This window comes from Danio aesculapii, chromosome 8 (assembly GCF_903798145.1).
Source record: "Danio aesculapii chromosome 8, fDanAes4.1, whole genome shotgun sequence".
NCBI classification, from domain to species: Eukaryota; Metazoa; Chordata; class Actinopteri; order Cypriniformes; family Danionidae; genus Danio; species Danio aesculapii.
In genome coordinates, this window is record NC_079442.1 from 23201895 (window position 1) to 23229769 (window position 27875).

At 34.6% G+C, this 27875-nt stretch overlaps 1 protein-coding gene across 1 annotated transcript; it reads right to left on the reverse strand.

Annotated features, from left to right (window-relative positions):
• Positions 1–609: 609 nt before the first annotated feature.
• On the reverse strand, positions 610–27875 carry LOC130234044 (breakpoint cluster region protein-like). The gene is given in 18 exon segments (XM_056464323.1): positions 610–1189; positions 3706–3868; positions 4871–4976; positions 5070–5204; positions 6941–7080; positions 10019–10074; positions 10076–10129; positions 12099–12158; positions 20433–20494; positions 20497–20551; positions 22007–22104; positions 25129–25203; positions 25804–25908; positions 26026–26054; positions 26056–26099; positions 27242–27361; positions 27451–27616; positions 27742–27875. Coding segments are annotated over 18 exon segments (1692 nt in total). The 3' UTR covers positions 610–1099.

Sequence of the window (27875 nt, forward strand, 5' to 3'; positions counted from 1 at the left end):
AGGGTATTTATTTATTTTGCTTGTATTATTTTGTTTCTTTTTTACTCTTAAAGTGCCATTAGAAATTGACTTGCATTTTAATTATGCATGTCACTTGGATTATCAATCACCAAAGGACGACAGTTTCAGTTAAAAATCTTTTTTAAACTTATAGATATTTTGAAGAAAGCTGGAAGCCTGTAATCATTGATGTCCACAGTGTTTGTTTTTCCTACGGAAGTCAATGGTTTCCAAACAGGTTTCCTGCTTTCTTCAATGGGGCATATGGACACAGACTTTTAATTTCAGTCAGCCAGCTCCAGGGCTTCTGGTTAATTGTCATCCCAGACAAAATCCCGGTGTTTAAGATGTGATTTCTTTAAAAAACAGCGAGAGTAAATAGTGAGAAGATTTTCATTGAACTATTTCTTTAATATGTTACTTGAGAAAAAAGGCCTGATGACTAGTAAATTGGTAGTATTTTTTATTTTTTGATAACTATTTCTTTACAGTAAGTGTATATTCTCCAGAATCTTGGTATGGCAGTAGAAACCCTGCTTGATTTATTTTCGGTCTATCAAGACTACTAATATGTAGTGTTGAGTTAGTTACAGAATCTGACGTTTTCAATTTTCCGTGTTGTGTTTTTTCCATCAGTAAAGGGCCACATAAACGTGTTCCTCCTCAAGATTTGCGTATTCAGATGTTCCGTAACTCTCGCCACGGGAAGACATAAATCATAGGTGAGCAAAATGTCAGATCAAATAATAACAGCCATGGAAAACTGGAATGTGTAATTCTGTAAAAAACCCACAGCGCTGAGAGGAACGCAAAAATAACATTCATCATTCAGTGGGCTACATGAGGCCGTTCATGCTACACCGAATGAAAACGAAAATAAACAACATCACCTCCATGTAGAATGTAACTCTAAGTGCTTGTAACAGTGAGAAGATATCAGATTGGCTTGTCATTCTTCACTTGTAAATTTCTCCAGAAAGCTACTGATGGGGTTGGGGAATCGGCTGTTTGGAAGATATCAGTAGGTTGTTAGTGCCCTCTATTGGTCACATGCTGAATCGCTTTAGTCCCAGTGCATTTGGCACCGTAGTGCACCTCTTCAAACCTCTGTGGAGAACAGCATACTCTGACGTTTACTATCCGGAGTTGGGATGGCCTCCAGCTGAAGGAAATACAGTAATACCTGGACCTATAGAGACGGAGATAGTGAGGAAATACCTCAGACCAGCAGATTCAACCTGTATATTATTTGTTTTGTAGAAGACATGTTTTTAAAGAGCTTTCAGACTTCTGAAGGCTTTCCAGCAAACAGCTTTGTGTTTAACAGACGTCTAATAGACATCTAAACGTAGACACCTTGCTAAAACAAGGCTAAATTTGGGCTGTCAGTGAAAATCTAATAGATGTCTAAGAATAGCCCAGAACTAGACTATTCGTCAAATATACAGATTAGACAGACTTCATATATGTAGTCATTCATTTCTGTTTATTTGATGACCAATCTAGTTTTGGCCTATTCCTATTAGATTTTCAGTGACAGTCCAAATTTAGCCTTGTTTTAGCCAAGAAGACTATTTAGGCATCTAGTAGACATCTCTTAAAAACAAAAAAATGCTTGTTGGGATGTTGCACAAAATAAGTTGAACAAACTCTGGGTTGCAGAGTAAGTTTTGGTTCAACAAAACCAAACATATTCAGCCTAGTTAAGATACCCAGAAAGTGTGAACAGAAAAAATCACGACATGTGAGAAAGACACTGTAATCATCTCCTCTGGAGAAGAGATATCATTATTAGATATCATTATCAGATATCATTATCAGAAATATAATTAATTTAAATGCATTTACAGGACAGAAATAAATACAAGTTTAAGAAGGCAACTTAAAGAAAATACTATGTCAGTGCAAATCAATCAACTGATTTTAAGAATAGAGCTTTACAAACTGCTAAAACTGCATAAAAGCTTTATATAATATGGCAAATTTTAATGTAAATATTAAAAGGTATTTTAAATTTAAAGCTATAACTTATAACTTTTGAATATATTATAAAATAAGTAATTAAGTTTGGAATGAAAAATTATTTGTGTAAAAGGCTTTAATTTGGAGCCAAAAAAAAAAAGCTTTGGGATTAAATATAGATTTATTTCATCATATACTGTATGTTAGTGGACCCCCCTTTTCTCCCGGAAAACATTGTAAAGCCCCCCTCAACATTTAATGATATAATCGCTCATATAAGACAAAGCATGTTGTTTTCAAACAAACGGTATGTTTATTACTAAATCTACATATGTTTATGCATAAATAATAGCCAAATGTAAAATATAAAAAGCTAAACATTAGTAGGCCATTTGTAACTGGAAAACGTAAACCTTTGGCCTTTAAACTGGCCCTAAATTAGTTGCCAAATTTTTAAAAGTTTCTTGTCAGTAGCTGTGACATCCCTCATCTCATTTTGAGTGTGTCAATTAGTTTGCCTTGCGCTCAGAAAATGCTCTGGGCTAGTCAGGATATTGGGGATGAGTCGTCTGCAAATGTCTTATTAATTTGGATGACCTCATGCATCCGTAAGCAAGAACTTTGGCACAGACAATACATTATGGCTCAGCCAGGGACTCTTTACTTATTGAAAATGAAATAAAACCATAGTTCAGGTAACTATCTTGGTATTTCCTGCATTTCATGTTTCCAGTATTGCTAGCGTTGTGACCTGAAATCTTTGGAGCTAAGATCTCAAAGTCCAGTATGCTTGGGTCATTACTATTAGCTGCTGAAGGCGAATCAGTGAGACTGTCTTTTTTTGTGGAAGACGAATTACAAATTTGTCCATTTTTTGGTCAGCCAGGGGATGAAATGAACTAAGGCAACATGATCTTTCTCCTAATTGTCAACTGCTAAAATTTTTTTTAATTATGACTCGGCCCCCACACAGCTTGTTAAGGCCCCCATGTGGGCCGGACCCCCCTGTTGGGAACAGCTGCTGTATGTCATGACAACAAAACTCACTCCAAATTAACCCATCTTCTTGAGCCCTAAAACTCAGAGTTCGCTCAACCTGCTTTGTACAACAGGTTTCTGGATATATAAATGAAATGTATGTACTACACTGTACTGTATAAGTATAAAGATCTGCTCAATTTGCTCACAGAAGCCAGAAGTTCTGAGTTTCCAGTATGGACTTTAAACTGGAATGCCACCTCAAGTCAGAATTTCCACTTGAGGAAACAGCAATATAATCCACTGATAAGCTGTTTGTTAATTAACAGTTGCCCATAGATCATGATCCAGGGGGCGTTTGCAGTTTTCAAACTGCATTATGGGACCTTGATCTTTGCTCCAACAGCTTTTGCAAATGTAACTCTAATGTTTAAAAGTGATTTAATTTACATTTTTAGTATTCTAAAACAATATAATAACATAAAAGAATAAAATGTATAGAAATAAATCTGTAAAAATAATGGAAAAAGTACTTACTGCTCATAAACCAGTTTTTGTAGTGTAATTTACATGACTAACACAGAAAAAACGGTGTTTCAAACTACTTAAAGACACAAACTAGTCACTTTGAACGTTTCAGCATCAAACATTGTTGCAAAGATGTCAAGGTTTCATTTAACAATTCAAAAGCAAAAAGAAACATCTGGAACGCAGAATAAAGCCCAAATTCGAGTACTCTGGAGTTACATAGTGTAAATGTGTTACCTGAGACATAACCTCAAGAGACCAGCTGTCACTCATAGAGATGGGCTGCGTGGGATTGCTTGGAATTTTACTGTCCTTCTCAGAGGGGCGGAGAAGGGTCGGGCCGAATACTGTGGCCAGATTGTGGAAGGACATCTTGTTGACGATCTCATTTTCAGCCACCCTGAGGGATATAAGAAAGAGCATTTCAGTCAACGTGTACTGTAGGTCTAAGGCAAGAAAAATAATATGATAAAAAATGTGAACAACACTGGCTTGTCAATGAAAAGTCAACAAATTAACAGATCACCAAGTGTGATGTTGTTGAAAAAACTGTTAACAAGTAATTTTTCATTGGTTTAATTTATTAAAATGTATACTTGATTTATTTAGAATGAAAACTGTCATTTATAATTATAAATCATATATAATTATTCATTCATTCATTCATTTTCTTTTCAGCTAAGTCCATTTATTAATCTGGGGTCGCCACAGCGGAATAAACCACCAACTTATTTAGCATATGTTTTACACAGCGGATGCTCTTCCAGCTGCAACCCAGTACTGCGAAACACCATAACATTCTCATTCATTAACACTCATACACTACGGACAATTTAGCTCACCAAATTCACCTATAGCGCATGTCTTTGGACTGTGGGGGAAACCGGAGCACCCAGAGCAAACCCACGCGAACATGCAAACTCCACACAGAAATGCCAACTGACCCAGCCGAGGCTCGAACCCAGCAATTTTCTTGCTGTAAGGCGATCATGCTACCCACTGCGCCACCATGACGCCATATATAATTTAAAATATGGCCAATATAAACTTCCCCTTCTTGTTTTATCGATATCTCTGATTAAGTTTACTGAATATGTTTATTATGAATACTTCTCAGTCACATAAGATCCATCATTAGCAAATCACAATGATCCAATCATTTCTTAACAGAAATATTCAAGACATATTCCACTTTATTTCATTTGTGAAGCTGTTTTACTTTGAAATATGTCACAATAGTGAAGAAATTAATTTTCGACTTCCATTTCATGCCGACTGTGGTTTATTTAAATTATTTTAATCTATTGACAGCTCTTTGAGTAAAGATTTTTTTAGGCTGTTATGTTTTAGTTCATGTTCGGTTCAAATCACTTATTATTGAAACTGACTCATGGCACTATACCTCTTCAGATGGTCCAGCAGAAACAGGAAGGTCAGCAGGTTGGGTTCAGGAAGCGAGAGCAACAAGTTGAGCATGCAGCTTTCCTTTGCTACACTGTCTGACAATGCTGAAAGAAATGAAAAACATAAAAATAAATGATCAACACAAATGGTTTTACATAAATAGCTTTTCATTATATCTTGAAGAACAGTCCACTGACCGATGCCTTCAGTGAAGTTAATGTAGAGTTCATCAGTGAAGAGGGGCTCGGGAAGCTCTCTGAAATAAAGCTTCAGTGTTCCAGCAATGGCATTCACGTCCATCTCACTCATAATAACTGAAACATCTTTGTTGTCTGTTAAATCATAAAAACACGTATTTTTAGCATTTAAGAATATTCAGTGATGACCCAAGTTAGAGAACAACCTTGAATGAATTTCAGACATTTTGAGGTCATCGCTATTAAAGTCTTATTTGAAGTTGTGCTAACAGGAGCAAAAGAGCAGTTTTTAAGCATATTTCATGTGTTACATCTATTCTGAAGCACAGCATAAACATTCTACGATGAGATATTTGAAAAAGAACACTGATTAAAAATAGAGGCTGTGTCCGAAATCGTCTACTACTTAGTAGGTACTGCATTTGTAAGAAATGTACTACTCGGCCATTAGAAAAGTAAGTTCAATACAGTATGAATGTGAGTAGTATAAATGGAACTCGGATGTACTACATCCGCCATTTTGTCATGATAACATGACCTACCCACATCAGATCCGTCACTTCACTCCTATTCATGAATTCTCTCGTGGGGCATCATGGGATAGCGAAGAGTGCATCGGATGCGCACTTCAGATTCCCATCGAAAGTAGTAGGTCATTCGGGTACTTCTTTTAGCATACTAAATAGTATGTAAGTATGCAATTTCGGATGCAGTTAGACACTTTCAGATTCATCACAGTTATTGGTGGTAATCTGCACCTAGTGGTCATTTCCTTAATTAACCAACAAATCCTATTCAAAGAAATAGTTCACTCAAAAATCAAAATGACCCCATAATTTACACACACACAGTCAGAGTAGTTTTAAATATCATCATGGCTCCTTCATGCTGTATAATGGTGTAGGGTAGTGGCCCTTTTTTGTAAACTACCAAAATCGCATAAATCCATTATAAGACTAACCCATATGCAGTCAGGTGGTTAACACGTCTAGTTATAAAGTGGATTGATGTGTTTTAGTAAAAAAAAATATTTCAAATTTTAAACTATTAACCAAAATCACCAACTTCTTGCTTTAACCCAAACCCTAACTGTATAAAGCACAGTTATCCTCATCCATCTACTCTTACGCGAACTTCCAATATAAATGTGTCTTGCATCACACGTCAAGTCAGAGGTCAGCCAAGAAGTTGTGTAGAACATGCATTTGGCAGCCCCTGGAACTCAGTGGTAAATGGGCTAAGTTTTAAAAAAATGTCCACAACCCAACACCAATATACAATGGAGAGCCAGTATAAAATTAAAACCACTCCAATGGAATTTGTCTGAAATAAGAAAGTCACATATACTAATGATGGAAAAAAAACTTGTTATTATTAAGATTATTTAGATGTAATTTGATTATATTTGATTATATACAACATTCTATAATAATATAAAATGTAAAATATAAAATTAAGAAAATACCTAATATAAACTTTGGCACTGGTGATGTCGTAGAAGAATGGAATGAGCTAATTTAAACAACTTCTTAAAAACTATCAGTAGTTTAGATGTGTAAAAATTCCCTTTTTTCCTCATCTGTCATGACAGTAAGCATAAAGTAGTCTCTATAGGCATTTCCTGAGCTTGCTGACGCCTCCAATAGAGAAAAGATAAGATGACAGAGACTGCGCAATCAGCCGAAATGTTAGTGAGCTTCATTTGGATGTAAACATGATGGGCGATATGTATTGCGTCATGTCCATAAATTGCACAATGTATTGCACAATAAGTCAATACATTGATTATTACATCAGACCCACATACGATACAGAAATAAATAAACAACCAATATAATCCAATGTTTATTCTTGTAGAAAATCCTACTCACTGGCATCAAATGCAGCTTTCAGGGCCTGGATGTCTGTGGCCACACCAGAGACCCGATAGATGCCCACTTCCTCCATCCCTCTGCGCTCGATCTCCTCCACACACTGTCTCACAATCAGAGGCACTTTGGAGTGTTCGCGTCTGAGTGGAACAAACACACACACACATACACAAATATATATTTCAGCTGATCTGTGCTTATTTTTGCAGGATTAAAGCCGTAAATTCCACGACCACAGAGGATTATGGGGAAATGCTATACTGTATATATAACAGAAGCTTTCCGCTAAATGTATTTCCCATGGAAAAGGCAAAAAAATGATGTTTGCTATCATTTAAGGAAATCTTTTCCTGGCACATTTCTGGGGTGTTCAAAGAAACAGCATATTCTAAGAGCTTGTTTATTTATTCACTAGGACTTTGTGGTATTAACATTCTCACAGCCTATATTTAAACTCACATCTGCATTATACTGACGCAGCACTCCAATATCCACAAAGTCAACACCATAATGAGACCACCTGAGAAAATGAACATTTCGCGCAGCGTAAATCCCTCCTAAAACTGTCAGCTTTTAAGAAAACAACAACTGTTATTACAGGGCAATATTTCGCTCATATGCGTTTCTGTTAAACTGTTAAAAATGCATGTCTGAGAGTCTAATTCCTACATCCACATTTCTGTTTTTATTTCAGTCCTTTGAGGGAAGCCTTTTGCAAAACCCTTTTGCCTTTAATAATAATTCCTTCCTGTTTGTCAGGAAGTCCATAATGGGGTTTCTCTCGGTTTTCCTTTCTGCTTTGAACTGATGGAGGCCATTATTAAAAGGAAGTTTCCCCTCCTTCTATTTTATGAGCCCTCGTTTGAGTCATGTGGGTCTATGAAAACACAGGCTCCTGGTGTCCTCTGAATTATGGGAAACGTGGCTGACATCTGACTGCTGTTGTTTTTGGAGTGAGTTGGAAGAATTTAATACTCAATCACCATTGACTGGTACAATGCAACATGCGTTTATGAATCCTTAAAGGCACACTCACTAGTTTATTTGATAGTCGTGTTAGACTTACAATGACATTTAGTGGTTGCGTCACTCCAAAAAGGTTCCGTCATTAAGTATATAAAAGTAAGGGGTTACAGAATACAAATATGTCGTTTTTGGCAGGAGATGTAATCTCAACATACTTTTGTGACTCCAAAAATCTATGTGAGTGGAATTTTTGTGGACACCTATTAAAGTGGCCATTATGTTACTTGATGCTTGAATTAACCAGGAGACTGAAGTCTTCAGATCAGAATTCTTCAAACTATTAAAAAGTCATTTATTTGTAACTACTAAGAATTATTCTCATATTTAAGTCACTATATATATATATATATATATATATATATATATATATATATATATATATATTCTTATTTACTTATTCATTCATTTTCATTAGATTTTAAAACAAGACATGCAGAATTAACTATTTACACACTGTAAAAAAATGTTGCTAATGTCAATGTAAAACTTTAGTCTTGTTGATAAACCTTTTAAAATAATGTAATAGATTTTTTTTTTAAACATGGATGAATGGAAAGATAAAACGGCAAACCAATAAAATTATAAAAAGTATGTTATTTTACAAAAAAAATACATATACACATACATATATATACATATATATATATATATATATATATATATATATATATACACATATATATATATATATATATATATATATATATATATATATTTATATTTATAATATATATATATATATTTATATATATATATATATATATATATATATATATATATATATATATTATATATATATATACAGTATATTGTGTACATATATACATACATACACAAACAGTTCTCTCTGGTTCTTGAATCTGATTGGCTGATGGCCAAGATATTCTGGCAACAATATATGGCGATATTCTGCCAGTAACAGCATTCGACCCGCCTCTTCACTCTTCACCCTTGTGTATTACTCTGGCCACATACAGAAACAAGCAGAGACCCTCTACAGTTTTACAGATATTGCAGCTGTTGGGCAACATAATGTACTTTTGAGGCTTTTTCAGTGGAGAAGTAGTTGTTTAGATTGCAAACTATGCAGGTTTATTTATAAAGAGAGCTGCCCTATTTTAAAAATATTGATAATTTCTGGAGAGACAGCATGTCGGTGGCCATTAGCCTGTCTTTGAGCAAAGACAGTTGATGCTGTTCATCCACAAGATGGTGACAGAGACCACATAATAAGCCCTAAGAGAAAAACAGCTTGGTTTCAAACTATAGCTGATCAAAATATTAAACAGGTAAATGACTTTCTAAATCAGTCTCTCTCTCTTTTGTATGTTGTAGTGCTGAATTTTTCCATAGTAATATTGTGATCTCACAATTGCAACATAGGAATACTGTAGACTATATAATATATCTGTAGACTGACAACATTTCACGCCGTTCAGCCTTATAATCTTAAAATGTGAGCAAAATCAGCTGTTTTTGCATCACTTTTAGACATTACGCCAGAGAATCATTCAAATACTAGCTCTAAAATGACGTTGGTGAATAAGTATCGGCTTCTGCTGTTCTGACATCAACTGCAGATGTGAATGAATGGCGGGAAGAAAGTAGTTCCTCTTACAAATCGATTTGTGTTGGGGAAACATGAAGGAATTGTGTGGAACCCAGCATTTTTTAGTGTAAATAATTATTTAAAAATATTCAAAATATTTAATATAACACAGTTTTTAATTATTTTATTGGTTTGAAGGGGTGTTCATAAGACTGCCATGAAACCATTTTAAACAGGATTTGACATGTAATGAATATAAAAGAATCAAGATTTTTGCATGCTTAATACAACTGTTATTAAGTGTCATTCAATCAGTTGTCATATTAAATTTAAAGGTGACATTGTTTGAGATGTCCTTGTCATGAAAATTGACAAAATACATCACAACCTGTGTTTGTCTAAGAAATTATTCATATTTTAAATGAGCAAAAATCCACTTGCAATAATACAGTGTATAGTGCATTTATATCATTTACATATGGATTGATCTGTAACTTACTCACTTAGTGACAGCCCCGATTTTGACTCCAAACACTCCGGACTGTTTTCTGGAGGGCATCCCGCTTCAGACTGAACTCTCTGCTGGTAAACCGCATAGACAGCTTGACCTCAATCTGGAAAGAGTGATGAATATGCACATGTTTTTTTTCCACAAAAACACTCACTGATGAGAACAAAACAGCTCTGTGCTCAATCTCACCTATCAAATAATCAAGAATTAAATCAATGTAAGCTTCGTCCATCAGCTTAATATCAAGCCACATGATTTTAATCCATCTGTGTGCTTCATATTATGGGAGACAAATGATTGTTAACTAATGATTGGAGGAAGTTAAAGGTTTTATGCAATGATGGACGTATTTGACATATTTTAGGAAACTTGATGTCTATATTTTCACACCTGACATGTCACTTTTATATATTTTATGTGATCATAAATATTTTCACAATTGTTATAAAAGACAAATTTATTATAAATAACGTTCATTTTCTATTTATTAGTCTTGGAAAATAAATGTATCACTGTCTCCAACAAAAATATGACCAAGCACAACTGTTTTCAATTGATAATCCTGATATATACCAAATGAACAGTTTTTTTCTCCATTACTGAAGGATCGTGTGACATTGAATACTGTAGTAATTATGCTTAAAATGTACACAATTAAATTTTAAGATACATTCAAATAGAAAACACTTATTTTGAATAATAGTATCAGAGTATGCCTGTTTTTTTGATAAACAAATGGACGCTTGAGTAAAAATAAACTATAAATACATTAATTCATTAACGCATAAATTTTTTCAAACATTTCTACAAGCAAGTGCCTGAGCACATAAAAATCTGAACAGAAAATGGTATAATTTATATTAGTTTTTATTTTGACAGAGTAAATCTTTTAAAATAGAAACAGATTTAGGAAAAAAAATGCATACAAATCCTAAATATCGAACTAAAATAAAACCATCTTACATGATCATGTATATAACAAACAATAATACCTACGTGTTAGGGGTGTGTATTTATAGTCTAATGACAATATCATAATTTGTTATCTTATTTACAAAAAACAAAGAAGAAGATATTTCTAAAAATGTTGGAAAAAACAGGCATAGTGTTGAAGTCAATAGCTGTTTCCTTCCAAAAATGCGAATTAAATTTATGCGCAAAAATAGAATATTATCAAAAAAGACGTGCGAATAAAGCAGGGTTTCCATCTGACAAGTCAAGAGAACAAAATCTTCACTTTCCTGATTAACTGGCGTCAAATATCAACAGTAAAACAGAATTTGCTATGGTGGGAGAAGCAGCGTGAATCTTTTCTTCATTTAATAAATGACTTGCGCTTCAGAAGGCAATCCTGACATGCAGTGAACGCGCAGTGGGCGTTTGAAGGCATTGAGATGCGAAGCGCAGACGCACTTGATTCTGGAGGTTATTAATAATATAATAACACTAATACTGAAATGGTTAAGGCATTTTAGAATGACCAAAACAACATTTCAGATGTTTTACAGTGTAATCAGCCTGCTGGATTATCCATTCTCACACATTTTTATCATCACATGATCTCTTATAACAAAATCACATGACTTTTTTAATGCACATACTGGAATTTGTTTGGTAAAACTGTTTCCACGGCAGTTTATGCGCATCTTATCTTATCGGACAAAAAGTTGATCTTACTCTGTTATGCGCATATGTTTTTCAAAATTGATGTGCATCTTGCCGTTTCCATCAACAATTTTTTTTATGCGCATATCCCAAATGCACAAAAAAATTGGTGGATGGAAACGTAGCTAATGGTTACCGGTTTCTAGCATTCTTCAAAATATCTTCTTTTGTGTTCAACAGAAAAAAGAAAATTTATAAAGGTTTGGAAATACTTTAGGCTATATACCTCATTTAATTTTTTAGGGTGAACTATCCCTTTAATATAATTATTGCTCCATGACAGGCCTAAACCAGCCAAGGTACCAGCACACCGTCCTAATTGAATGTAAATGGCCTTTTGAACATTAACGTGATTGCTCCTATTATTAGTAAATGTGTTATTATTGTGCAGGATGAGCCACACTGACCCCATTCATGCTGATTACTGTCCTCTGCCAGTCTTTACCCTGCAGCGACTGCGGATCCAGCTGTGAAAACAGGGACAAATGTCAATCAAGAGGATAATCCTTATCTGAGCGTGACCCAAACACACAGTCACCTGCTAAAAACGGCTCAGTCAACACGCTTGCTGGAAGCATCTACATTTCTCAAAAAAAGAAACAAACAAACAAACAAAAAAAGTGGAGCCAGAACATTTGAAGGTAGCCACCCATGCCAACCCATGAATAAACACTATAGTAATTTATAGTTATAGTATACTACTGTAAAGTGCATTACACTGTGCATTCAGCTGAAGTCAGAATAATTAGCCCTTCTGGATTATTAGCCCCCCAAATATTTAATTCCCCAATTTCTGTTTAATGGAGAGAAGATTTTTTTAACACATTTTACTTTAAGGTATAAGTCTTAAGGTATAAGCTTAATAAAATATAAATTTGCTGATTACTATTTATTAAGATTGGGTTAGGTATTGGGTAGGATTAGGGATGTACAATAAGACCATACTTTATAAATACTGAACAGCTAATAACTTAATATTAAGCAAGTAGTGAGTCAGTAGTTAATAGTGGGAATTGGCACTTGAACTAAAGTGTGACCACTGTAATAAATACTCTAGCACACTTAATTATTACTAATTGTTTACTAACGTGTAACAATAGTAATTGTTACCTAAAATGTGGTGTAGTATAGTACATATAGCTGTAAAAAAAACTTTAATAACTAGTTTTTTCATTACCAGCAAATATCAGATTAATTTAAGTGTTTTACTAAAGCAGTGTTTCCCAACCCTGTTCCTGGAGGCACATCAACAGTACATATTTTGGATGTCTCCCTTTTCTGACCCATTAACTTCAGGTGTTGGAGTCTCTTCTGATGTTATGATAAGTTGATTCAGGTGTGTTTGATTAGGGAGAGGTTGAAAATGTGTACTGTTGGTGTGCCATCAGGAACAGGGTTGGGAAACACTGTACTAAAGTATGGATCAAAACACTAGTATTTATAAACTGCAAAACCTAACAGTCAAAATCACTAAATGAAATAAGCTAGTTTAACTTTTAAAAGGTTACTTTGACTTAAAGAAAAAAGTTATCGTAACTCATGAATGGATTAAGCAGAACTCAAATCGAACGAGTTATGAATTAATAATTTTTTAATAGTAAACTCTTATACTAGAAACAACACCAAACCATTTAAGTAGCTATATAGTATTTTGGACCTAATTTGTTGAACTCATTGCGATTTGATAACTGAACTTAAAATGTTTAAGTTACTAATACTCTAAATGTTTGACAACACAAGTTATCAACGCAAATAATATATGTGTATATGACTCTACATATAGTCATATAGTTTACAGTACTCAAACCATTTTATTTCAAAACCTAAAATAGTTTGTGTTAACTTATCAGATTTTGCTGTGTAGTTTTTACTATAAATTACTATAGAAAGGACAGTGATTGAACAATAGGGATCAATTCACAATACACTTTCAACTTACACAAACAAAACCAAAGATGCAGAACCAACATTATGAATCAAACAGTTTCCCTCCTACATATCTTTCTAGTTTTATGCTGCTAGTTGGTCTCAATCCAGTGATTGATTCTGTTGTAATAGTAATTCTATGCTGTCAGATTATATTATTGTGGGCAGCTATGGGTGTTGTGAAAAAATTTACCAGCTTGCTGCCAAAGAAATGGTCTGCATTGATTGGTTGGTTTAACTGGTGCCAAAAAACTAGTTCAGTGGAACACAGAATAACAGCGGCAATGAATGTTAAAGGGATAGTTCACCCAAAAATTAAAATTCTGTCATCATTTACTCATCCTCACACAAAGGAAGATATACTAAAGAAAGTTGTGGGGGAAAACAGCCATTGATTTCTACAGTATTTCTGTTCCTACTATGGATGTCAATGGCTGCTTTTCTCTTCAGAATACTCTATCTTGTTTTGTGTTCAACAGAAGAAATAGATTTGTGAAATATTAGAACTAATTAATTAAGTTTGAAATTTTTGAAAAGAGTTTGAAATTATGAGAAAATGTCCATTTTTTTATGAAGTATCCCTTTAATTCTGAAGTGATGTTTAGGAGAGATACAGTAGAAAACAGTCTTGGTTGTTTTAGGTATATGTGTCTAGTAGGTAGAAACTCAGTATACTAAAGATAAAATAAATCAGAATTGGAAGCAAGCAATACAGTAGCCTAAACTTGCATAAACCAGCTAAACTTAATGTTTAAGTATTTAACCTCATTTACAAGTACACTACTCACAGAAGTTTATTGTCAGTCAGCTATTTATTGAAGTAAATTATATAATTACTTAATTACTACTAATATTACAAAATATTTCTCCTTCAAATAAGTTAGTTTGAACTTCATATTCAAAGAATTGTAAAAAGAACGCAACAGTAAATATTAGGCATTTCTACTGTTTTTATTATTTCAGCATATAAGAATGATTGACACTAAAGACTGAAAAAGCTGGATTTGTCAACACAGAAAAAAATACTTTAAAATATAGCAAATATCTTTAAATTGGAACGAAATATATAATTTTTACAATATTTACATTTATATTATAGCATCTTATCAAACCAATGTCTGATAACTACAAGAAACAAAATCTACTCTCAAGGAAAAACATTTACTAAATTACTAAAATATCAACAAATGTCACTTTGTTAAACTGCAGAGTTAAACTGAACTTTTACAACATCCTACCCACTGTAAAACCAAAATATTAAGGTTATTCACAGTAAAAATAATAAATAAACAGATCCATTTATACTCTAGATGTACTGAAAATGATATTAAATAGCTCACTTTGTCTCCAACTCTAACTGGTGCCGGTCAGTTTTGAGACTTTGGCTTTTTTTCAAGCAGTCTCATGTAAAGAAAATATCCAAAATTTGAGTGTTTTTTTGTCGCACTTTATTGATTTTGTGTCTGTACACTGTAAAACCCAACAGTCAACTTTATCGAATGAAATGAGTGTAGATAACTCAAAATTGACTGAAAGTTAGTTCTACTCATTTGAAAAGAGTTTTGAACTCAGTGTTAAAGGCAATGAGTGAATTAAATATCATTACTTCAACTTAAATGGAGTAAGTTCACAGAACTTATAGATTCGTTTTTAACTCAAATGGTTTGTTATAATCGGTTTCCTCAAACGGTTTGAGTTGCCTTAACTCATTGGGTTTTACAGCACTCAGTTGTTTTGAGTTCTCTTCATTTATTGGGGTTTACTGTGCTCAAATTGCTTCCTTTACTCAAATGGAGTAAGTTCACAGTACTCATTTGGATTAGTTTTTGAACTTAAATGGTTTGTCGCAATCGGTTTCCTCAAACGGTTTGAGTTACCTTAAATTATTGGGTTTACAGTGTAATCAAAAAGTAAATAAACAGAAAACACGAATGACCAGCTACAGGCAATTGCCATAAACCTGTTGTTCAACAAACATTTTTTACAGAGTAAATAATAACTATAAATATTGTTATAAAGATATTTGTGCTGGGCAAATATGAATGGCATTTAATCGCAACCAAATAAAAGTTTGTTTAGACATAATACGTGTATGTGCTGTGTATATTTATTATGTGTATAATACACACATGCATGCATGCATATTTGGGAAAATGGTTATTCAAATTCAGATATAAAATATATGATACAAATGATCCATATGATATTAAATATCTACGTTACAAAACTGTTTTGAATAGTTTTGTTTTTATGTGTGTATCACATTTACATAATAAATCTATATAATACACACACATACTGTATATCATGTCAAAACAAACTTTTATTTTGGATGCGATTAATTGTGATTAATCTTTGCCCATCACTTAAAGATATATAAAGAATTTACAATTTGAAATTATATTTTAAGGTAACTTTGCCTCTTGCTGCCCCCTGGAGGTCCACTATTTTCTTCGCACCAATGTATACAAACATTTCTTGCCATTTACATAGACATGACAATTCAAGCGTTATCAGACAATATCACCATGACAACTTATATATTACCACCACAAAACAAATCTCTATTCCTTACCAGCCAGCTTTACAATACTCCAGTTAATGACTTGAGCTTGTCTTACGCACACACACACACATTTACCTTCTGCCTGAGAAGTGTGTTTCGAACTCTACCCCAGAGTCGAGCCCCAGTGCTGGAAGACCTCCTGAGGCCAACATCCACCTCCACCTCCTCCTCTTCCTCCACCGAGCAGCTGCTATTCAACTCTTCCTTCATCAGTTTAGCGCTCGCAGCCTTCACCCTACCATCCTGCTCCTCAGCAGTCCGCGTCTGCTCTTTCTTACCCATTTCCCACAAGCGTCTCTACTGCTGTTAACCTCTCCGTTTACAGAAGCTAATTCAGATCCTCCAGCACAGAGTCATCCTGCTTGATGTGTTTGGAAGAACTGATGCTGTCATGCTGAATCTATTGTTGTGATGTGTTCTCTCATATATCTTGAGTACACACACACACAAACACACAAAGGCATGCACAGATGGAGTGCTGGGATTAACTAGTGAATCTCCACCCACAATGATGATTACAGGCCGTTGTGGCAGCTGACCGACCAACACTGTGTTCAAGACTGTGTTTCTGATGTTTCCTTTCCTCGTTTTCTGGTTATCGGCAATGAAATGTGGCACTTTCAACGTTATTATGTTCTACAATGGCCTCATATTGGCACCCTTTATTTTTTATTGGTTAACCTTTTGATCTCTTGCTCAAAATATTCACAAACAACAACAACAACTCTGCTCTCATTGAAAATAAACAATTGCAAACACAGCACAGTCTTATAACTTATCAAAGAGTTCAGATGCAAAAACATCTAAGTGCTGTCTGAAATTTTCTTCTCAAATGAGTATATTTCTCCACCTCCTATGCTTATGTTCAGTTATTTCACTTTAAAGGGAATGAAAAGTACATAAATTTTAATTTAAAGACTTTCCACATAGGTTTCAAACTCAATTCCTGGAGAGCCGCAGCTCTGCAAAGTTTTGCTCCAACCCTATCAAATACAGCTGATCCAAATCGAGGTGTTCCAAAGAGTCATGAACACCTTGATTATTTGGATCAGCTTTGTTTGATCAGAGTTGGCGCAAACTGTGCAGAGCTGCGGCCCTCCAGAAATTGAGTTTGAGACCTATGACCAAGAACAAGAGAAGACAAAATAGTAGAAATTAATAAATAACAGAATAATGACAAATAATAATGTAACTTCATAATAATAACAACAGCTAACTTGGGCGGGCCGCCCAGGTATATAACGGCTGCCCAAGTGTATTTAGTGACACACTTTTTTTTTACTATTATCATCCTTTTACACTTTTTTTATTTTTATATCCGCCCAATATAAACAAACATATCGTGAGATTAAGTAGAAAATCTCTCTAGTTTACCGTTTCAACTGCTAGTTCTCAGTCTCAGTGCTCGGCAGATCCACAGAGACCTGCCCTTTTTGCATCCGGCCGGCGTTTCTAAATCTACTAAAATGTGGAGACTCGGGTTTTGCTTTCTTTTCTAAGCTGTCGTTAATTATGCACACAGCCGCGAGAGCGAGTGAAACATTAAATAATTAATTCTTCAATCTAAACGACTCAGAAAACTTACTACATATTCGGAGAGGATGAAATTACATCCAAATTGGTGCAGAATATTGTACACCATTAGATAGGTAATCAACTCATTTGTCTTATTTAAATAATCTACACCTTTTATTCTTGCAATTATTATAATTTTTAGATATTGTCTGTTTTTATTCCTTTTTTCTGTCATTTGTTTCTCATTTGCTGTATATTTTATTGATTTTATTATGTACAATATATTACATATTTTATACATCTAAAGTGCTTTGGCAATAAAAAATGTCATGCCAATAAAGCAACCTAAACTTGAATATAAGATAGAGATAAATAAGATAATATGTTTTGTTTGTCGCATATAGTTAGCTATTTAGTGCTGCGGGTAAAAAGTTTCAATCCGGCTACCATCGCAAGTATATTTCAAATTTTGGGAAGCACTGTAACTATTATTTGACAAAAAAGGGAAATAACTGAACCTACACACAGGACCATGAAAATGCTCATTTTAGTACTATTTTAGATGTCACTTAAGAGGTTTTGCATCTGAACACTTGGAATATCTTATTTAAGGGATGGTCACTCAAAAAATGAACATTTTGTCATCATTTACCCACCCTTCAATTGTTCAAATCCTATCCAAGCTTCTTTGAACACAGAAGATATTCTGAAGAATGCTGGTAGCAGGCACCTACTGACTTCCATATTTCTAATCCTTCTATAGAAGTCGATGAGTCCCGGAAACCAGCATTCTTCAAAATATCTTCTTTGTGTCAACAGAAGAAAAAAACTCAAAGATTTAAAACCGTGTTAGAATAAATGATGAGGTGATTTAATTTGTGGGTGAACTTTCCATTTAAATACAGTATGTGAGTGCTGCAATTATTCGCACCATGAATTTTTATATGTTTGTGTAGTTTATATACATTAATATTTTAGTACACCTGGGTGAAAATGAAAAGGCAATTGTTTACAACACAATCCCACAGAAATGTGCAACTTTTGCTGATCCCCAATGTGGAGTAGGGTTATGGGGTGTGCCTCCTTTTAAAAATCATATCTTTTTATACAAATTAAATCTTTTCGTACAAATGAATGATACCCACTTTCTTCAATATTTAAAATAGTTTTCTTGTGAGATTGGGCTGAAATATGGGAAACTGTAACACGTTGGCCAAACTCAGTCAGTCATCACAAGAATATTGCAAAGATAAGGAAATGTCAGGGCAGTAATTAAGCAAGTGATCTGTAAGTGTTATGAATAATTTTGAAAGAGGGCATGTGTGTGTGTGTGGTGGTGTGTGGGTGGGGGGGGGGGGGGGGGGGCATGGGGGGGGGTTGTCCAAATGCCACTTTCAGGATAATAGTTCCAGTGACCAAAAAAAAGAAAAAAACAAAAACTCCAGGAAACACAGCTGTAGAATTGCAGAAGTTAATTTGATTTTAGGGTCAGAAAGTCTCCAGAACTAGATTACTAGATTATGACATACCCTACACGATCATAAACTCTTTAAATGGGCTTCAAGAAAACAATCCTCTCATCCCTCCAAAACCTCAAGCATCTTCAGTTATTTTTGCTAGATTTTTTTCCCAAACAAAGCTCCTATCTACTGTATCCCGGACATTTAGGATTAAACAACTGAGATCTATCTAGCCACAAAGAGTGATTATATACGGTTGCTGTGGCAAGAAAACAGTCATGTGATCAAGACAGAAGCTTTTTACTGGCTGATTGCAGGCTCTGATCCCTCTGTAATTTGGCACCTGCCCCGTTGAGGACTCTGTCAGCGTGTCCCAGTTTCTGTCTAAACAGCGACTCTAATCCTCCGCAGCTCAACACCTCAGCGTTTCTCTGGTCACTCCACCACACCAATGCATATGACAGGATTATCTACCTGAACAATTTAGCGGCTTTGTTCTGCTCGCTGCATTAGGCATTAAAAAGGTAAATGCTTAGTCACTATGTGTAAGCAGATTATAGGCTACCTTGTTTTACCCCAGGACACATGAGTACGATTCAACATGAAAATGATTAGTGATTATTTCTGATTAAATCATTATTGATTACTATTTATTAAAGTATTGAGAAATTGTGAGTTTAATATTAAACTTTTTACAGAATTTAATATATATATTTTAAAATATTTATTTGTTTTTGTTAATTTATTTTTTTTTATTGTATTTTACCCAGAAGATTAATGGTCAATTGATATTTGATAATGAAAGTGATCCATGATGACACAATTTTTTGATTAATTACAGTAATGCACAAAGAAATTGTGAGTTTAGTTTTGAACTTTAATAATTAAACTAAAGAAATAAATATCAAAATTATAAAAAAATAAAAAAAATAAATTTTAATTAAATTAAATTTAATCTTTGTGTTTATTTTAATCTGTGTTAAACTATATACAAAACAGAAATGTTTTTCTTTTTTTTTCTTACCTTATTCACCCTGGGATGCACTATATGACTTAATAAAGTGACTATAATAAAAATGACTTATACAAATTTCTTATTAATAGCATATAATCTAGATTATTCTAGAAAGACGACAGTTTATTAATATTAAAACTTATTTAAATGTGAATATAAAATAAAAAAATATTGATTAAATTTTATTAAACTTTAAAATATATTTTTAAAACATACAGTAAAGGTAATTCTGAGAAAGTCCAAACTGAAAAAGATGTACCTGAATCTGTCCCTTGGCCATGACGCGATCCATGTTTTCACCATCATCCTGCACTGTTTGATTTTACTGTAACACAGCAGTCTGAGGGTCTGCGAGCCCTCCAGCTCAATCTCAAACTCCTGTCAACACAATATTCGACCTTTATTCAATCACACCATTCAACCAGCATTATATGCGTTTGCATAATTAAAGCTGCATTTCTAGTGTCAATTAGTGGCATCAAATGGAATTGCACCATACTGGGATAAACATTACTGTGTGTGTTTTATTAAAGAGCCCATATTATGGGTTTTTGAAAATGCCCTTCCATGTAGTGTGTAACACAGCTCTAAGTGAAGTGAAATATCCAGCTAAGGCTTAAATCTGTAAGTGTACAGTGTTTAAAACTATTGATTCATCTATAAAAGAGTCGACTCATAGTGCTTCAAACGAGTCGCCTTGATAACGAGTCATTAGGTGTTTCGCGATGACGCAGCCACGAAACACAAGCCTCGCCAGTAGTTACGCGCGCAAACCAGGGAGATTTGAAACCTGCGGCCCCGCCCACTAACACAGAAAAAACACTAGACACACACACAGACGCCGCGGTCGAATGAAGTCACGCTGTGCTCAGATGGATAATATTGACAGTCTCTACCCAAAGATGAGTTGTTAACCTGGTACAGTACACGGGTTACTCTTTATATTCTCTTATCACATGTAAGCCACGTTAAAAACGCGACGCGTGCCGCTTTGTTTACGGATTTAACGTTAAAGGCTTTTGTGAGCTCGCGTTCCACTGCCGTTTGTCGTTGCTATGGCGATCGATCGTAAGCTAGGAGACGTGTCACTTTCCCTAGTTCTTCTGAGGAGCGTTGTGTGTGTGTGTGAGAGAGAGAGATAGAGAGAGAGAGAGACGCGTCGCTTTCCCTAGTTCTTGAGGAGCGTGTGTGTGTGTGTGTGAGAGAGAGAGAGAGAGACTCGCGTCGCTTTCCCTAGTTTTTCTGAGGTGTGTGTGTGTGTGTGTGTGTGAGAGAGAGAGAGAGAGAGAGAGAGAGAGAGAGAGAGACTCGCGTCGCTTTCCCTAGTTCTTCTGAGGAGCGTTGTGTGTGTGTGAGAGAGAGAGAGAGAGAGAGAGAGAGAGAGAGACTCGCGTCGATCTCCCCAGTTCTTCTGAGGAGGGTTGTGTGTGTGTGTGAAAAAAGCCTTACACTATGAAGCGTGTGTGCACTGTGACTACTTTTATATAGTTGATTACCAGCTGGGCATTTCACTCTGTCTCGTGCTGAAGCCTGTCACTGTCGACCAATCGCAGCAGGCTGTCATCGGTCCAATCAGCGCAGATTAGCTTCGCGCTGAGGAGGGGGTTGGGAACAAATGAATCGCTGAACGATTCATATGGGAGTCGTTGGGATAATTAGGTAAAAATAAATGCAGGTTATAAGACCATCAAAGTGTTTTATGACCTTGCATGCATATTAGACTGTTGTTGGAGACCCTTACAACCTAAATATGACCCTATTTCATGTATAATATGGGCTCTTTAACATTTATTGTAGACAATTGTGTGGTTGTGGGTGGTTTATATTTCTGACCTCATTCCAGTTTGGCTCTGTGGTGTCTCTGTAAACACGAGTCTTTGCTTTGTTTACAAAGTAGCCGAAAGAGTCCACCTCCAATGTACAGTAGAGATCTGTAGTCAGGGAAAGAACAGACAACATTCTGGTTACATATATAATGTTGTCCGAGTATTAAATTAAACACATTTTCTTATTAAAACATATCCCATGATACATGAGCAATATCACACGAGTAGCAGTGCAATGTGGCTGTATTTCGGCACTGGTGGGAGGCATGCGTTGTCCCACATAGGCATAAGACGATAACCATTTTCAAGGTATACCGCGGCTTGGAAAAGTCAAGGTTTTAAAACCGCCAGCATTTTCTGTAATACCATTCCTAAGGGGTGTGTTAGATTTTTATTTACATTTTTTCAAAGACAACAGTATCTGCACCAGAAATATATCTAAAGACCCCATTTTAAATAGTACAGAAATCAGTGTTTTTGAGACTAAGGAGACAGCAGAAGTCAATGATTATTTCATTATTTAGCCTGACATTTACTGTTACAAAACATTGTAAATCTTCACAAAATAAAAATATTGTTTTCAAAGGGGAAAAGATTTTATTTTTTATCCATACATTTAGAAAGAATACTTTAGAGCAGTGATCATAATACAGTGAAACCGTGATATTTTTATTCAAGGTTGTCATACCGTCAGAATCTTATACAGAATCCTATGCCTAGTCCCACGTTGATGATATACAGCCACATTGCACTGCTACGAGTGTAAATTGTGTTTATACAACAGTTCGATGGCATAATCGTGTGCACTGTGTATAAAAAAAATCAAACACGGAGAGTCTCAAGACCTTTTTGTAAGAGGAACTACTTTCCTCCGCCCCTCATTCACATCTGCAGCTGACTTAAGTACAGCAGAAACTGTTGCTCATTCACTAACTTCACTTTAGAGCTAGTGTTTGAATGATTCTCTAGCGTAATGTCTAAAGTGATGACAAAACAGCTGATTTTGCTTACATACAAGGCTTAACTTACTTAAAAGGCTGAATGGCATGAAATGCCATCTCAGTCTACAGAGATTTCCCAGTACTTCTGTTGCAATAGGGAGATCACAATATTACTAGGGTATAAGTACAGCACTACAACATACAAAAGAGAGAGACTGATTTAGAAAGTCATTTACCTGTTTAATACTGATTTGATCAGCTGTAGTTTTAAATAAGCTGTTTTTTCTCTTAAGGCTTATTATGCGGTCTCTGTCGCCATCTTGTGGATGAACAGCGTCAAACGTCTTTGCTCAAAGACAGGCTATTAGCCGCCGATGCGGTCTCTCAGAAATGATAAATATTTAAAATAGGCACTCTCCTTATAAATAAACTGCATAGTTGCAATCTAAACAACTACATTATCCACTGAAAAAGCCTCAAAAGTACGTTATGTTGCCCAACAGCAGTAATATTTATCTAACTGTAGAGTCCTCAGCTTGTCGCTGTATGTGGGGGAGTAATACACAAGGGTGAAGGGTTAAGAGGCTGGACGAGTGCTGTTACTGGCAGAATATTGCATAGCTATCAGCCAATCAGATTCAAGAACCAGACAGAACTTTTGCATAAACTTGGATATATATGATAAAATAACATCCCAAAAAAATCTTTGGAATGTGGGGGAAACCGGAGCACCCAAAGGAAACCCACAGGAACATGGAGAGAACATGCAAACTCCACACAGAAATGGCAATTGACCCAACCGGGACTCAAACCAGTGACTTTCTTGCTGTGAGGCGACAGTGCTAACCACTGAGCCACCGTGCCCACTCTTAAAGAAAAAGTTTATATTGGAATCACGTTCATTCCTGTGAGGTTAAAACTGAATATCATCACTCCTGATTTAATGTAAATATCTTTTAATTGTTTTAAATAACATTATTTATTGATAATTGATATCAATGATAAAAACAGTGAGCTGCTCAATGTTTTTACGGGACCTTTAATATCCCTCCAGGATTTTGCAAGTCCAATGGTTCTTGAGACAAGAGATAAATAAATTGGACAGGATGTTTTCAAAGCAAAATTCAACAATTGAAGCAAATAATGCTGTTAGTTTTGAGAAAAATCTGTCATTTTTGGGAACTAATATCTACAACAATGCCCCTGAAAACTCTTGGAGGTTTATGTGAAATAGAAATCCTTTCTTTACTGCCTTTTATGACTTTTGATCAATTTAATACTTTCAAAAAAACCTCTTCACAAACTTTTAAGAATAATATTATATAATTTAATTCTCAGAATAAAAAAAAACTTTCCTGATATGCTAGAAATTTAACAAATATGAGTCTTTAATCTTGTTTTAAGAAATAATATGCTAAAATTAAGTGAGGTTTTCTTAAAAAAGCAAAATAATCTGCCAATAAGGTAGGAAAAATACTCTTATGTCAAAACGAAAAACAAGATTATTCTGCTTACCCTGTTGTCAGATTATTTTGCTTCTTTTAAGAAAAACTCACTTAATTATAATTTATCAAGAATAATAATTAATTAATAATAATTATTTATTTAAACAATTTAATTTGCTTGTCTAGAAAAATATTTGTAGATATTTGGACAAGAAAACAAAAACTAAAGTAAGAAAATCATTGTTTGCAGTGATAAGAAGACACTTCACTGTGGTAAATCACTATAACGCCTTTCATGTCTTCATTCTTTAATGAATCGCTGTACGTGAAGCACTCATAACAATTAAATAATTAACATAAATTCTTTGACTCCTTTACTATTATATTGTCACCAAAGTATACAGTCAAATCCCTCAACCCTACTTTCCATTAAGGCAGATTTTATTGGGGACAAAGGCTATGAGAAGCAGAACTGACGAATGCACAAGAACAAAGAGAGATTGGAAATTAGTGATAGAGTTAAGAAGAAACAGAGCGTTCTGTTAATCTACCCGTCCCACAGCTGCTCATTCAGAGGAACTCTGCCCAACAACAGCAGTGTTTTCATGCATGTGCGCACATATCAGACAGCCATTCAATAATTTAATGATCACGTGAGCCGGATTTCATTCCATCTAATTGCAACCACCGAAATAAAATGGAGCCAAAAACTAGGTGAGATGTCCCCGTGCCAGACAACTTACTCAAGCTCTGTTTCAGTCCTGTTGCAGAATGAACAATCACATTCAGAAAGCCGCACAGCCCCGTAGATTCATCGTCTGTTTAGAGGCAGAAAATAAATTAAAGTACATTAATGCAGAGTAATAGTTTGAGTATAATTTTTACATGAATACTTAAAAATATTAAGTAAATATTCATTTAATGCTGAATAATTAATACATATTTAATCATTAATACATTTATTTCATTTAAATTGTTTTGTTACACCTCACAAATTACTAAGAATTTTTTATGTCTTATTTTTGTATCACTTAATAAAATGTATAAAAATGACTAATAATAAAAATATTGACTTAGAAAATATACTGATGGACTTTTAATTTAATTTGCAGGTAAGGTTTTCAATATTTTTAGATAAAAGAAAAAAAATTAACAAATAAACAAAAACAAAGCAAAGCAAAGCAAAACTAAACCAAATGAAACTTAACAAAACTTAAAACAAACACACCATGTTTATTGACTTAAGGAAACAAAACAAAGAAAAAAACTCACCATCTTTATTGACTGTCACAAACAAAACAAAACAAAACAAAACAAAACAACAAAACAAAACAAAACAAAACAAAACAAAACAAAACAAAACAAAACAAAACAAAAACAAACAAAACCAAAACAAAAACAAAAAACAAAACACTCACCATCTTTATTGACTGTCAGAGGAATGCTGTGAACTGTCTGTAGCTTCACGCAAGAGTTTGTGAGCATCTGCAACTCCAACGAAGTCAAAGAAAAACTCTTGAAACCTGAAACAAACACAAGCGACTTGGTCAGTGGAGCCAGCTATATCTGCTTTCAACTAAAAATAAGAGACTGTAGAGAAAGTTAGGAATATTTTGTGAGAAGATCTTGTAAGTGCTTACATTTTTTCTGCTGTTCCCGTAATTTCTCTCCATTCTTCACGTTCATAGTCAGATGAAATCAGGAACGTATAACCCTGAAATGAGGAAATAAAACGCAAGAAGGGCACAAGACATAAGAACTTTTGAAAGCAGCTTATTACATATCTAAATTCATGTTACATTTGCTTTTTTGACAATGTAAGAGCTTCCCAGGAGTTATGATGGATAAACTAAGCATTTAACACCAATAAAAGATTTAATAAGCAATTTAAAGGTAACACAATCACCCAATATGTTTTTCAACATTGTATAAGCAACACGTTAAAAGTTTGAAGAAAAAAAAAAAACCCAACAACTTTGTACTCATTTCTCATTACTTTTTAAATAATTTTACCAAAAAAATTAAATGCTTAAGCTTTGAATAAGGTTTAAAGAATGCTGTGCTTCCTCTGCATTTTGTCTTGTTTTCCAGTGTAAACATTTACTGCAGTAAATTAAAAATTATTATTATTATTATTTTAATGTAAAACTAAGGAATATTAAGCAAGTTTATGATTAAAACAAGCTAAATTCTCCTAACACTCTATAATAAACTACATAATTTAATTTAAAATCTACTTCATCTAATTTCTTCATTTTCCACCTCAATTAAATGTATCTTAATTGAATGACATTTAGATATTTCTATTGGACCAGGAAATAATGAAGAATTTTTTTTTCTCATTTAATGCCACTCCTTAAAATGAACAGAAACCATAGATAAATCTGATGCTCTGATAATGCTCTTTAATGCTTTAAACTGTACATTTAAACATTTTAAGATCCACAAAACCCAAAATATGAGTAGAATTTTGACATTAGCTATTTACTGGACATCTGGTGTAAAAAAATTATGAACAGGCAGCTCATAAATGTTTGGAATAACAAAATTAAAAGTGTAAACAATGCCAGAAATTTTTTTTAAGGTAAACTACTCTACTGTAAATTTTCTCTTAGCAAAGATCCTTTTAGCAAACACAAACTGCAGATATCAGAGAAAAAAAAGCAGGTTGAGGAGATTTCGTGCTACTGAAAGGAAAGAAAACAATATAAAAAACAAAAAAATAACTTAAACTTGTCTTAGCATTTACATACTGCAACTCTCTGATGGTTGAAGTGCTTTTATCCTCACTTGTAAATTGTTTTGGATTTAGCGTCTGCTAATGAGTAAATGTAAATGTAATATGTAATGATTCACCTTGCCGTTCCTGTTACTGACTCTGAAGGCCATGCATGGAGACATGAGGAGAAGCAGTGATTCCTGTTCGCACAGTTTCTTCCTGAGGCGATCCAGCACTTTTCCTCCTTTACACACTCTCTGTAAACATGGAGAGACCAGATTGAAAACAGTCAACAAAAAGCTGATCATTTTGGCTGTAGAAGAGCATTTGTGATGATCTCATCCACCTTTTCTCGCTGTATCTCGTTCTTGATCTGGGAGATCTTGACCTTCAAAGCATCAATCTCCTCCTCTGGTATCTGTGGAACAGGCGAGGACTCGGACTCATCGATGGTCTGGAAAGTGACGTCCGCTAGTGGGATATACCACTTACAGTCATACTGCTGCCCCTTCCTGAACACACACACACACGCATACATAGACACCCAAGCCATCGGTCACATACATCACAATCGAGAGGAGATGGAAAAAGACAAACAACAATGATTCTATAGGAAAGCAAATAAATCATGCCTTACCCTCCAGTTTGTTTCTTTAATTTAGCACAGAGCAGAATGTCGGTAAAGAGGAAGACATGTCGCAGTTTTCGAGCACCTTCAACCAACTCCACCATAAACTGGTCTCTGAGAAGCTGTCGATTCTTTGAAGACAT